Consider the following 13,302-nt stretch of genomic DNA (forward strand, 5'->3'; position numbering starts at 1 on the left):
CACTGCAACCATTGCAAGGTTGGGCGGAATAATCAGTGAACGCGCAATCGCAGCTTGCAGATGCAATTAATTGCAAGTGGTTATTATTGTGGGATGCAAGCCGCAAGTGAAGGCGTGCAACGAGACGTGCGAATGGGGAATACAAGGTCTTCAGAGGGTTGGCGGTCACAGAGTTTGTCATATTTTCCTTGCTGGATTGTTAAAGATTTTGAATGACCTTCACATCCCAGGATGCTAGGCCACTTACAATAGAGTTACCAATTGACAATAGAGTTACTAGAGTCTGCGACTGTCGCTCCGGAATCGTTTTGACACAGGTTAAAGAGAGTAGATATACTTTCTTCTATTTAATCAGAGTAAATCTGTGGTTTTACTCATCACTTTAGGCTAACCCTAGAGTCACGGCTTTATCACATAGTGAAAAGACATTGGTGATCGACGGGATTTGAACCCAGAACCTTGGGAATCAAAGTCTTCGAGAAGGTTGTCAAAGTATGGAGTAGATGCTCATGAAGTGTAACATCTACGATGTAATGTATAAGTGGTATCATTGACTATAATCAGAATAGACTTCTAATGTAATGTAAAAATTTGAAGCCGAAAAAACGTGGTGCAATCTGTTGAGATGGTCACCAACTAGTACACTAGTAATCTCTGGTGATATGGTCCTGAACTTCATCTATTTTCTTGGCTTCAAACTTTTATTTCACATGGGAAGTCTATTATGTGTATAGTCAATGGTGGTATATGTCTACATGAGTTTATTTTTGTCCCGAATCCAACTACAGCACTGTAGGTATATTTTCATTGACATTTGAATGGTTCTTGTAAATAAAAGGGCCAAACATTGGTTTTGCTATCTAATGTCGAACTTTTTTTTTTATTTGGGTTCATATCAAACTCTGCTTAGAATCGTACTTAACAACTTCCAGATTTGAAGATGATCACTATAATCACTCGGTTACTCATACTTGATTTTCACCAACACATACGAACTATTCTTCGAAATAACGTCACCCTTGTAGACACCAGCATTACTGTCAGAGTTTGTACCGTACACGGTACACATTATGTAAATGCTCTGTAACTCACAGAAGTACAAGATCGCAGACTCCAAGTGACAACGTTTAGAAAGGAGACGGCCTTGTGAAGACGTGCGATCGTGACAAATGGAAGAAATAAATATTGTAGACTGCGAGAATAAGTTACCGTCAATAATTTTGAAAGACAAGAAATTGAGTCACATTGACACGAGTGACATTTTATTGAAATCTAAAGATTTATGATGGTTTAATTGAAACTTCATACTTTACTGAGACAAGTTGGAGTTTTATGAGCTGATCATAGCCATTGAGTTTTGGGTGAAACAATGCAAGGAGTTTCTCAATCTTTGGTAAAAGTTAATTTCTACATCTACAGTTAAGGACAAAAAAGTTGTTCAATTCTTCTACAAGAGAAACTTTGAGGGTTTCAAATGTTGATATGAATTCGAGAAACGACTATTGCAATTTTTACTGAACAGGAGTTCATCAAGATCAACAAACTTCAAAAACATTCCCTCCAAAATAGCACCATACAATTCAAAATTCAATTTGTATGGTGGAAGCACATGGTGTTTGACCAAAAGAAGTTTTGGGTTAGGAACGCTCTCCCAAGGCCCATGACACTTACATTGTATCATTATATCGTATAAAATTCCACAATAAACATATAAAATCAAAGTCCACTCACCAGAAGCCCACCATCCTTGCCACATATTGCCTACGCACTCAACTGAGCCTTTCGCGATCCCCACCCTCTTGGCGACCTCGAAGGTCGGGTTTGGTTGCACAATGCTATTGTCCGCAGCGGTGTACCGCATTGCCGCATTGACATTACTCGTAATAGATCTTGCCGCAGAACCGCAGCATCACAGGTGGACAATCGTGATGTTCGTCTCATTAGCGTGCGAGAGAATGCCGTGACTTGGAGAATCTTGGCAAGGCACTTCTTGTCAAGTGCAAACGGTGTGCAGTGGTATTCACTTGTAAAGGCTGAAGAGGACAAAGTCCTAGGACAGGTGGACAATCGTGATGTTCGTCTCATTAGCTAGAGAATGCCTTGCGCTGGAGAATCTTGGCAAGGCACTTGTCAAGTGCAAATGGTGTGCAGTGGTATTCACTTGTTGTAAAGGCTGAAGAGGACAAAATCCTAGGACAGCTCCATCACTCACTGAAATGTCACGATTACATGGTGGTCAATGGTTTCGATGCTTTTGAAATTTTTACCAAATGAACGATGAGTTTAGAATTGCATGAATCAAAACTATAGAAAATTATGACAGTAAAAGTATGGAGATTATGATTTTCAGTTTGCACGATTGCAAAAGTCTCATGAAAGGATTGATGAGTTTAGAATCCAATTTATGGAAAGAGAACATTTCAATGACGATGAGAGGCATTGAGAAATACAGCTATCAGGTACCTAGATAAAACGTCTTCCATTTGTACTCATAATTGATCGAAAATGAATAAATTCAGAAACTAAAACTGATGAAAAAGCCAAATACACAATGCGTTATAGTCAAAATTCTAATTCTCCTTAAGTTTTTGTTACCTCGATAGTGGACAACATAACAGATAATATGTTTCAACAAGCTGTTCTTTTACTTTTGCTTGGTCAAACCGACAACGCATTCGAGTGAAATCAGCAATTTACACCAGTGGTCTATCTGTGTCTCAATTTAATGCACGTTCATTTCATAAATATTGCAACACATTTTCTGAAACACATTTTTTGAAAATGTGTTGCAATATTTATGAAATGAACGTGCATTAAATTGAGACACAGATAGGGAAAAAGATGTATACTTGTCCAATATCAAAAGTGTATTCAGAGTGCACACCTCAGCTTGTGACCCTTGTTAATCACAGCTGATTGGAACAGGACATTAAGGCACGCCCAGCCTAACAGCTGATTGCGCATTGCGCCAGACACGACACCCTGGGAAAGTTCGCAACCTGATCTGGAGTTTAGGATCAGCTGAGACAAGCACGCAACATGTTTAGCCTCTTGTTTGTCAAGGTGTTAGTTCCCACAATCTGTGGTGAGTGTTTTTATGGCTTAATGCGTTTGATGGTCTTGGGAATAGGCCAATCTTACTCTTGTGTCATGAGGGCATTATGTATGAAGACATTCCCTGGCGTGAAGAAAATAGTGTTTGTTGCTGAGAAGTCACTGGGATATCTTCATACAAGTACATCTAAACATGAAAGCCCCGGGAGATAGACATTGCCTCGGAGAGAACAAGAGACTCGACGTTCTTGACGATTTTGTTCTTTTTCGTCAACCAGAAATATATTCAAAACATTATGTTAGGAATGTACTGACATTCTGAAACAAAATTAAATAATTTCTTTTATCAACAGATGGAAGTGTTTTTAATTTTAACAACTAAATTTATTATGCAAGTTGTCGTAAATAGTTTCCAATTTTTTCTCAAGAGGTTGGCGACCTCTTTTGGCCTTACTTTTGTCCATCCGCATAGATCTCGCGCCAGGGCGTTGAACGTATCCAGAAAACAAAAGGTTAATCGCTAGTCTACTAGAATTATCTGTACTGATAAAATTTAATGGTAGATACCAAAACACGAACCCAAAGACATCGCCATGGATTCTATATACGTCGGGCTACCGACTCATCTGCCGATTCACCAAATTTTATCCTCCACGATTTTAAGAATTTCTTTTCTCAGCTAGTTTGATTCAAAGTTTAAAATCTTTGAGTAGCAACGCTGAAAACATATTAGGCAGAGAATGAGGCACTATTAAAATACTGCAAAGTAACGCTCGTGTTTGCAAAGTCCTTTTAAAAATATTTCCAAGTGGCTTGTTTTCTTCATCTTATCTTGGTAGCCAAGTGTTTATAGTGTTCACCTTCGAATTGGAAGGATACTGGTTCAATCCTAGTAGTTGATATTTGTTAAGGGCTATCAATTAATAATGCTACCACGACATCGATAACCAGACCATCCATTGCCATCTCCCATCAATTGTCACGAGTATTAATTGGTTTTGTCAATTGCTTTACACAACCGCTTACATAAACAAGCCTGAGAAGGTGTCCAGGTGACGAGGAGAGAGGCCTAACACCTGATAACTGATACGAGGCCAAACATGAGGTCACGAGTTCAAATCCACCTCTTGTCGAGTCTTGCGCAACCAGGCAGTCGCTCCAGACTTCAAAACGTGTTTCTGTTTATGCCTCGCCGGTTTTTGTTAACAGTTGCTGTCTCATGAATTGTAAAATGTCTGATGGATTGCAAAATGTAATCTTGCTATCTGATTTGCGTTAAGGGTGTCCTATTCAACTATTAGAGTATCTAATTGGGATGGTTTGACTGTTGGGGAAAATATTATTGTGAAAACATTTGGTATGTTCTCAATTCCTCAAATGCAAAAGGTTTTAGTTTGAAAAAGGAAATGCGGAAGGTAGTATTTTGAAATACTGATTCGAAACTCAAGAAATTCACCATTGAAAACGCCCCAACTCACATCTAGATCAGCTCAGGAAAAACAACTCAAGAATCCGTTCCCAGTGACTTATATACTGATGGAAAGTCAACAAAGGAAAAACAACAAACGGTTACCATGCAACGTCTGTTCCAGCCAATAACCGGTTCCAGCTGGGACCGAGATACCGTTCAGCCTTGCCAAAGGCGCTGCAGCCTTCTTTGGTTGAGTAGTTTTTCTGGTTAAGTACACCCAGCTCATACATCGTTAAAATTATATCAAATGTTTTTACTTTTTAGTAACGTAGCTTTATATATTTCAAGTAAAAGTCAGAACGGACCGCTAAAACGACCGACTTCATGAATTTGCAAAGAGTAGTCAAATTACAAATAACTTTTGCGTTCTAGAATATTTCTTAGCTGGAATATCATTATTTTTGTAATTTAAACAACCTTGGAAAATTTAATAATTGGATTTTCAAAGGAATGTAATCTAAATGTCATTAAATATCAAACTGATTCCAGACTTTTGTTGGAATCATTGACTACTCGTAAATTGTTTAAACTGGTATTAACTTTCTCCCAATAACATCGGCCGTGTTTATAGGACAATTTGATAGCTAGTGGAGTGGTTTTAGTGCTCTACCCTTCAAATTTGACGTTTACTGGGCCGATTCTGAACCTATTTGTCATTGGTGTATCGATGAAGCTATCTAAGAAATATCGACGTTATAAACTAAACCAGGATTTTTTACGTCACTTCACGAACACGTAATAAGTGCCAATGGCGTTGAAATAGTATACACAATTTTGGTCTTATAACTTTACCGTAGTTAGCGAATTTGACGAGAATACTCCAAGCTAAAATGTGTGCCAAATCTTTAGCCTAGTTTGTTATTACATTTGGACCGAATGAACCTAATATTTACCCTACTATGATTGGTAAATCTTTAATTAAACAGACTAAGATTCTTCCTACGATCCGATCACCAAAATCTTTACTAATCAGCATACAAACTACAGTTTGCCATGTTATTAGGCAGGTGTCAGGAAGTCAAAGCAGGTGGTGTTCGGAAGAAGCAAAAAGCTAATATTACGAGGTTGGCCACAGAAACCCGGCTGACAATAAAAGGCATTCAGCTACCAGCTGTTTGAAAACTGAGGGCCTATAGGTAAATACATTGTTGGAAGGTTCAATAGTACAAAAGTCTGTCAAGTAAATAATACTTGAATACTTTACTTTGAAATGGCGACCATACAAATGTAGGTATTTTAAGCCAAGTATGATTGGAGATGAGTGTAGGATGAGTGGCACGATCTTGGAGTCTTTAATGACCAAGACCAACGTATTCCTTAAACACAACTGTCAATTAATAGCCCATACAGCATGGCAACTAAGGTCACTTTGCCTTTTAATTAGCGAATTAAGCTAATTATCAGAATGGTACTGCGGATAGTCGTAGTAGTGGATGTTAATCCACACCAGGGAGTAACTCATCCACAGTGTATGCCTATAAACACAGACTATAGAATATATAAATATCCACAATTCATGACCTCCTAGTAGCTGGATTACAGGACGGCGCCACGGTTCCAGATAGTGTTGTGAAACAGTTTTTCATTTCTGTTTTGGGTAAACACTCTGAATCTTGGTTCTAATATGCCTATTCTTAAATTTCATTTTTGCAGAGTCAGCAAAAGCCAATCCCTATTGTGTTAACTCAACCATGTAGTTTTCAAATTTTTAATACTGCATTCTTGTTTTGCGTTTCGAGAAAATTTACTTCACCGAGTTTTTTTAGTTTTTTTTTTTATTTGCGTTTTAACACCGTTGACATTTACCACCCAACGTCAACATTTTGTTAAATGACACCATTTAGGCTATTGACAGCCGAATGAAAATTGCACCAAGGTCCAAATTCGTTCTCACTTAAAATCGAAACAGGGACCCTCTTATTTTAAGGTAAGTACTACAACCGGTCACTTTCTGCCGTACTCAACTAACAACCGAACTTCACAAGTAACAGATTACACTTTCATTAGAGAGTTGATTCAGGTTTTACTTTCTTGTCACCGCCACAGAGAAGTTTATAGACCTTTCATCAAGTGTCATTCTAAAAAAGGAAGGTCAAGATATGTTCAATTACATCATTCATGGAATCTAAATACTAAAAACAACCCCATACGATGTACATGCACGCATTTGAAAATAATTGTTCCGTTGTTGATGAACATTGTGGTTATTTGGCTTTGTGGTCTTCTCTATATCCTTTCAACGACTGTTTTAATACATGTATCCGCCTACAACATAGGTATACTTCGTTGCGCAAACAAGCTACAAAATGATAAATATGATTCAAATTACAATTTTAAAGTCCAACGGAATACAAATAAATCTATTTAACTTATCTACTGTGTATCTATCTATCTATCTATACTATTATAAAATTGAGGTGGTGTCTGGCTGTCCGGCTGCCACGACTAAAATACTAAACTGATACAGCCAAAAAATTGACCACATACCTAGGAATTCCATAGAACTATTCGCTTCCCTGAGTTCCTCTCGAGCTACGCTCCTTGGATGTCCAAAGTTTTGAGGTGAGGTTTTCAAAAGAAAATTTTAATTGGTCTCCATGAAAGCATGAGAAAATTCACAATCCTTGTTTACCTTTGCGTTGACATATCAATGTAAATAGTCAGAACTGCTAAATGCTTAATTCACAATTTCAGACAGCTGATCCAAACAAATTAAATGAAATATTCTACACAACTAGGTAGATTTATTTATGTCATTGATTATGGAAATAAAGAAAAATTCTATAACCTTAAGTTATGAAAATTATGTTTTTGATGTATTTTAATGTAAACAGTAGGACAATTACAATGTAAGTCATACTTTTTTGTTAAAATTTGGTGGCTCTTTTTTTATAAATTCAATCTACTTAACAAGTGTTTGGTGCAGCAGCTAGTTATTAATAAAAATGTGTAGACTATACTAAATAAATGTAAACAAAATAAGTTTTGATAATTTCAAGTCCTGAATGATCAAATGATCAAATTTAAAACCATTGAATAATGCTTTTTACATTTTCATTTGCGATAGAGACGCCACCTATGTGCGTATTTTAATCCAAATATGAGTGTAGAATAGTGTGTGATGTTTTGTGTAGCTTTGTTACTGGTTAAGAACCAAAAAGCTACTGACGTTTTCTCAGGATCGAACCGGCGACGTTTGACGTTATGATTACTAGAGCACTATTACCACTCAGCTACCTTAAGCCCTAACATCGACAATATATCATTCGTAAAATGTTTAATTTAATCTTCACTACGTGTAATATCCATTTCAGACGAGCTTGCATCAGAGGAATAAAAAATTGTTTGACCAGATCGAATGCTTAGTCCATTAATCAATACATTCGTCTTACACACAGCTGATCGGTGCTCAGACCATGACGTCATAGCTGTGACAGTAATCAGCTGTGAAGAGTGTGAGCCGTAACCAATAGGGGGAATAACCTTGAGACATAATGGAAGACGAGCGTGGTGAATACACGTATGACAAGGGTAGAAAGAAAGAGATGAGGCAGGAAAGAGGAAGAAAAACAAATTATAGGTTACAAGAAAAAATTAGTGTTTTACCCGAGGGTACGTGGGTTCAATGTGGGTTAAAAGGTTAGAGAGGGGTTCACATACGTATACACTGTTCTCATAATTTAGGCGATTTTAGGTGAAGAAATCTATCCCATACATTAGATTCTACCTCCAACAGCTGAGGTTTGCCAAAACGTCAATCAGCTTCAATATACATTGTGTTAGGCAAAAAAGTAGTGGGGGAACTTCCCCTCAAACCACCTAAACTTTGTGAACGTATTAGGTAGTTTGAGGGGAAGTCCCACCAACATTTTTTTGTATTAATGTATGTTGCTTAATCAGCTGTTGACCTATAATTAAAGTTAAGGGTCAAGTGGAGGGGATAGATTTCTTCCCCTAAAACCTCCTAAATGTTGTGAACGAAGTATTTTAACATACTAGAAGTACTGTACGTAACTAACATCTAATTTAGAATCACAAGTTGGAGTTTTTTTACCTCCCTTTTCACCCTTGCTGTGTTCTAGAGATTTGAATTTCTGTTTAAGCTAAGTCTAGATCTAGAGGGGTTTTCTTTTATCATATACAAAAGCTGAAAGCGATCAAATTATTTGAACCTGGTTACTTGGAGATCGAGGTATTTCACACCAACACACCAGTCCAGATTACAATGTTTTAACGCGTAATAACTGGGACTTAATTACTTTAAAACAAAATTCCATATGCATTCTTCACCTTTAGATAAAACTAAAGTGATAAAACATTTTATACCTATATAAACAATGCAAGGTGATTCTCCCCAAAAACTAGTTCTAACTAACGATCCTTGGCAGTTTGATACATTCGGAAGATCGTAACGGTTAAGTGTTCAGTAATTAAATTTCGAAATGGAAATTAAGTCGAAAACAAGTTAATTGTAACACATTTAAGTGCCCGAGTTGTTAGTATGATAAGACTAATTAGTTCTTGGTCAAAGTCTAACTCTTAAAATTTGTCATAAACTGACGGAATAATACAGAAGTACTTTAATTACCTACTTTTTATGAATTACAGTTATTTTATTGTTGATCCTTATATATTGTTCGCTTTTATTCATTGTGTAAAAGTAGAGAAAACATCATCAAGTTCTTTGTTTAAAGTTTATTTTCTGTGAAAGTGAGTTGATTATGGTTGATTGTAATTTTATAGATTACAAAAAACATCTTTAACTAAGTCGTAAATAATTTGTATTTTACTGTACTAACAAAAAAAATATAAATTAATGAGTCATGAAATAAAATAATGAACAATTACAAAATGTAAGTTAAATTGGTTTGATGATGTTTTAATCAATTCCGTGTTGATTAATTTGCTACATTGCTTGCCAGAGCCGAACTGATGTACCTGTCGATCCTTAACTGCGTTAGTCTAGACAAAAGTTAAATAATCCTCTATAAACAATTTTCCACAATGGTACCATCAAGCAACGTTTATAACGAAGGAAGAACAACCACTTGAAAATCAGATGTTCTATCAGTTTTAGTTTTGTGTTTCAAATATTTTTAACTATCAAAGATTACACTTCTTCGCAATGTTGCATGTGTAATCTTTGCTACTAATATAAAACAACAGTGGTGTGATAAGCCAACAACATAAAAGCGTTTAATATGCGTTTCCTCAGTACTTACTTTCACTCCTTGCATGTTCCATTGCACAATAATAACGGTATAAAATTGCAACAGCGAGAATGCGGGTTTCTAAGCTATTCAGAACAGCTGTAAAATCAGTGATCGTAAGTATTAAATACAGATGAGGAAAACAACTTAAGTTTCTTCTTGCTGTGACGTTATGAAACCACTAGTAAAAATACCTGGTAAACATTGAAGGCTAAAATAAAGGTTGGATGTTAACATTAAACTAAATAATTAGCTTTGAGTATTAAACATCTATGACAGTTTAAACATCTATGACTATGAAGTAATATGGGGTAGGTAGGTCTACTATCATGGATATGAAATACTCCTCTACATATTTTATATGTATAAGGAGCAACGTCAACAAATACTACACTTGTCAACAACAAATACTTGTCAACAACAGATATTTATAAACAACAGATACTTATAAACAACAGATATTTGTCAACAACAGATATTTGTCAACAACAAATACTAGGTACTTGTCAACAAAAAATACTTGCGAACAACAGTTCTTGCCAACAACAGTTCTTGCCAACAACAGTACTTGCCAACAACAGATACTTGTTAACAACAGTATTTGTCAACAACAAATATTTGCCAAGAACAGAAACTTGTCATCAACAAATACTACTTGTCAACAAGAAGAAATACTTGCGAACAACAGATACTTGTCAACAACAGATACATGTCAACAACAAATACTTGACAACAACAGTATTTGTCAACAACAGATACTTGTCAACAACAACTACTCGTCGACGACGTACAGTAACAAGACTGAGCGACTGTTTGTTCTTGCCAGTTCAATTTTCCACTTTCCCCACTTTATAGTAATTTACAGGTTCTGGTTCAGAGTTCCCCACAAGTCTTCTTTAATTCACTTTCCCTCCGACAATTCGTTTATTTGGGTGAAGGACATCTGGTCTACTTCTAATTTATTCTACAAGTGATGACTATCTATTGTATTGCTTTTGGGAATGTTGAAACTGTTGATTTTCTAATTGTGAATGTGGATTGAAGAGTTTTTGTAATCATTGTAGCATTTTATGGTAGAAACCTGGGGTGAAAGTATTTCTCTGAGTAATATACCTATAATTACATTTACTTACCGGTTTATCAAAGTTATTTAAATAAAATCTACCAAAGAGAGACAACTAAACATATTACATCGACTTAAGATTATAAATTAGAAATCCTATCCAATCGAACCAGTTGTAATCCCATTTCATCCCTAACAGAGAAAATAGTCAAATGAGCCTCCCCTAAAGTACGTCACTATAGGGGTTGTATTTTTATTGTTCATACTACGATAGTTCATAAAGCCTATGTCAATTAATCAGCTGTTGAGCTATTATTTTAAAAGGTAATGGAGGGGATAGATTTCTTCCCCTAAAACCACCTAAATATTGTGATGCTGTACGAACCACACAATTCTACCCTAAAACTTTTGCAAATTGAACTTCACACTACATCCTTCGCTAATCAATTAAGTAAATCGAAACTGCAGCACAGAATTTGACCACAGAGCGTGAATAAAACATTAAGCAATAAAAACTCGGAGTATCGCGACAGAAACCGAATTTGTCACCACGCGACCTGAAATCGACGAACCGAATAAAACAAACAGCTGACCAGAGCACCGACCAGTCGGTTGCGAAACCGTGAAAATCAACTTCGAGCCAGACTAACGGTTGAATAATGCGAATTAATTTGTAACGCTGTAAGAAGACAGGGTTTGCACCTGTTGACGAAAAACATTGCCTTCCTTGTAGCAGCAAACCTAAGTACTCCAACCTGATGCAATATAATAAAATATGGAATTAATCTGATATATTTAAGGAAATATTGAATTGAATATCCAATCAGACAAATAGAAATTCGTAATATGCAGGTCTGCGGCGTCGGAGGTAGACTAGTCTCATGTTCTCTGTGGTATAAATCTCTATTTATGTTTTTTTAGACAGGTAAAGGAAGACAGGTAAGGTAATTCTAACCGTTAATCCAGTGGAAAATTTTAAATACATTACTTTTATATCATGATCTGCATTACCTCCTCCATTCATTGATCATCACCATTATTCAAATCAGCTGATACAACAATGGAAAGGTTAACGTACGAACCATTTTCGTCACATGGAGAAACAACTTTCACTACACAGCAAAGACAATGAATCATCCAATGTAACATTGCCAATACGTGAGTACATGTGTCTGAGAACCAGGTCTACCTTTGGAACCGTTTCTGGGCGATTCATGAAGCTCTCCAATTATAGGAGTTCATTAGCACAGTTACAAGTTTGGTTCAGTCAGCTGATTGGAGTGGTGAGTCATAGTGGGAATTTGTAGACGAAAGTGATAATTGGATAGTGGTTAAATTAATCTGCGTTAATTATGGATATTAACACTTGTATTGATTGTGATTGCTAATGTGTATGGATTTAGTTGTAACTGTTGAAGTAGAGACGAAGTTCGTTTCTAAATGGTGTGTAAGAGCCAAATTTACTGGTGAAAACCCCCTATTACCTTCATATTTTCTATTAAAAGGGAATTTCATGTTGGGCTCCATTTAATGATACTTGACATAACACAATTTTCGAGCAACTATAACTATGTACTATATTGTTGCTATAAATGAGCTACGGTTGAAAATATACGCTTATCCAACTCCTGCATGGTTTTATTGGGTAATTCTTTTTTAGGTTTTAGGCATTGTTACATTTCCCAGGCCACTGCTTCAAGCAGCGTCACTAAAACGCTAATTCAAGACACAACTGACTATAAGCCATCGACCCAGTGGTAAATAAGTGTTTAGTCTAATTAAATATCTAGAAACTGTACTAAAATCGCCTCTTTTCTATTTGTTATAAATGTTTTTTTGCAAAACTCCTCTTATTCCACCAACCTCTGTCGGCTCTTTAATGGTTTCTGTGTAGTTCCGGACGCTATTCTGGTGGTCCGAGCCTACATGTGTTAACGCGAAGGTCCCTTATCATTATGCCACCGCCCCGGTCGTTATCACCTTATTATTTATGAGTCACATTGTTACTGAAAATGATAATCTTCGGGTGGTTTGGGCGCAACAGAAGACAGACCGGAAAGGCGTCAGAGAAAATTGACGTCATGAGCAGTTTTGATGATGAATCTAAGTTTGGTCAACTCCCAAAGACAAAAGTTCAACAAATTTCGAAATTAAAACGAAACCAATCCCAGAAGATTTTCTTTTAAACTTCATGTGTTTGTTTGGATGCAAACTTAACCACGTCTAGGTTTACCAAAGTGTAATTTACCAATTTAGTTAGCCACTGTTCAAATCTTCCTCTTTTGTTCTTCAGTCTTTGGTGCATCTTGAATGTTATGGTTAGGATGCAATCTTGCTACTATCCTAGTGTGCCTAAGGTTTACCAAAGTCCAAGGTGACGTTTACCAATTCAGTTGGCCACTGTTCAATTCTTCCTCTTTTGTCCTGAAGAGATGCATCTTATTTAGGATACAATCTTGCTACTATCCTGTTGTGTCTAAGGTCTACCAGTGACTTTTACCAAT

At 36.4% G+C, this 13,302-nt stretch overlaps 1 protein-coding gene across 2 annotated transcripts in view; it reads right to left on the reverse strand.

The window, feature by feature from the left end:
* LOC128996955 (uncharacterized) overlaps window positions 1–13,302 on the reverse strand; it is a 64,959-nt gene that overhangs the window by 39,921 nt on the left and 11,736 nt on the right. The window contains exon 1 of one of the 2 annotated variants that reach the window (XM_054422507.1): window positions 1,732–1,784. The exons of the other annotated variant lie outside the window; for it this stretch is intronic. Within the exon in view, the coding sequence (XP_054278482.1) occupies window positions 1,732–1,745 (14 nt within the window). The 5' untranslated portion in view covers window positions 1,746–1,784. Of the gene's footprint in view, window positions 1–1,731; window positions 1,785–13,302 lie in introns of those variants that run through there. 2 annotated transcript variants of the gene reach the window in all.

The sequence above is a fragment of the Macrosteles quadrilineatus genome, unplaced genomic scaffold (assembly GCF_028750875.1).
Source record: "Macrosteles quadrilineatus isolate MER2022 unplaced genomic scaffold, UCM_ALF_1.0 Scaffold_6__1_contigs__length_79288215, whole genome shotgun sequence".
NCBI lineage: Eukaryota > Metazoa > Arthropoda > Insecta > Hemiptera > Cicadellidae > Macrosteles > Macrosteles quadrilineatus.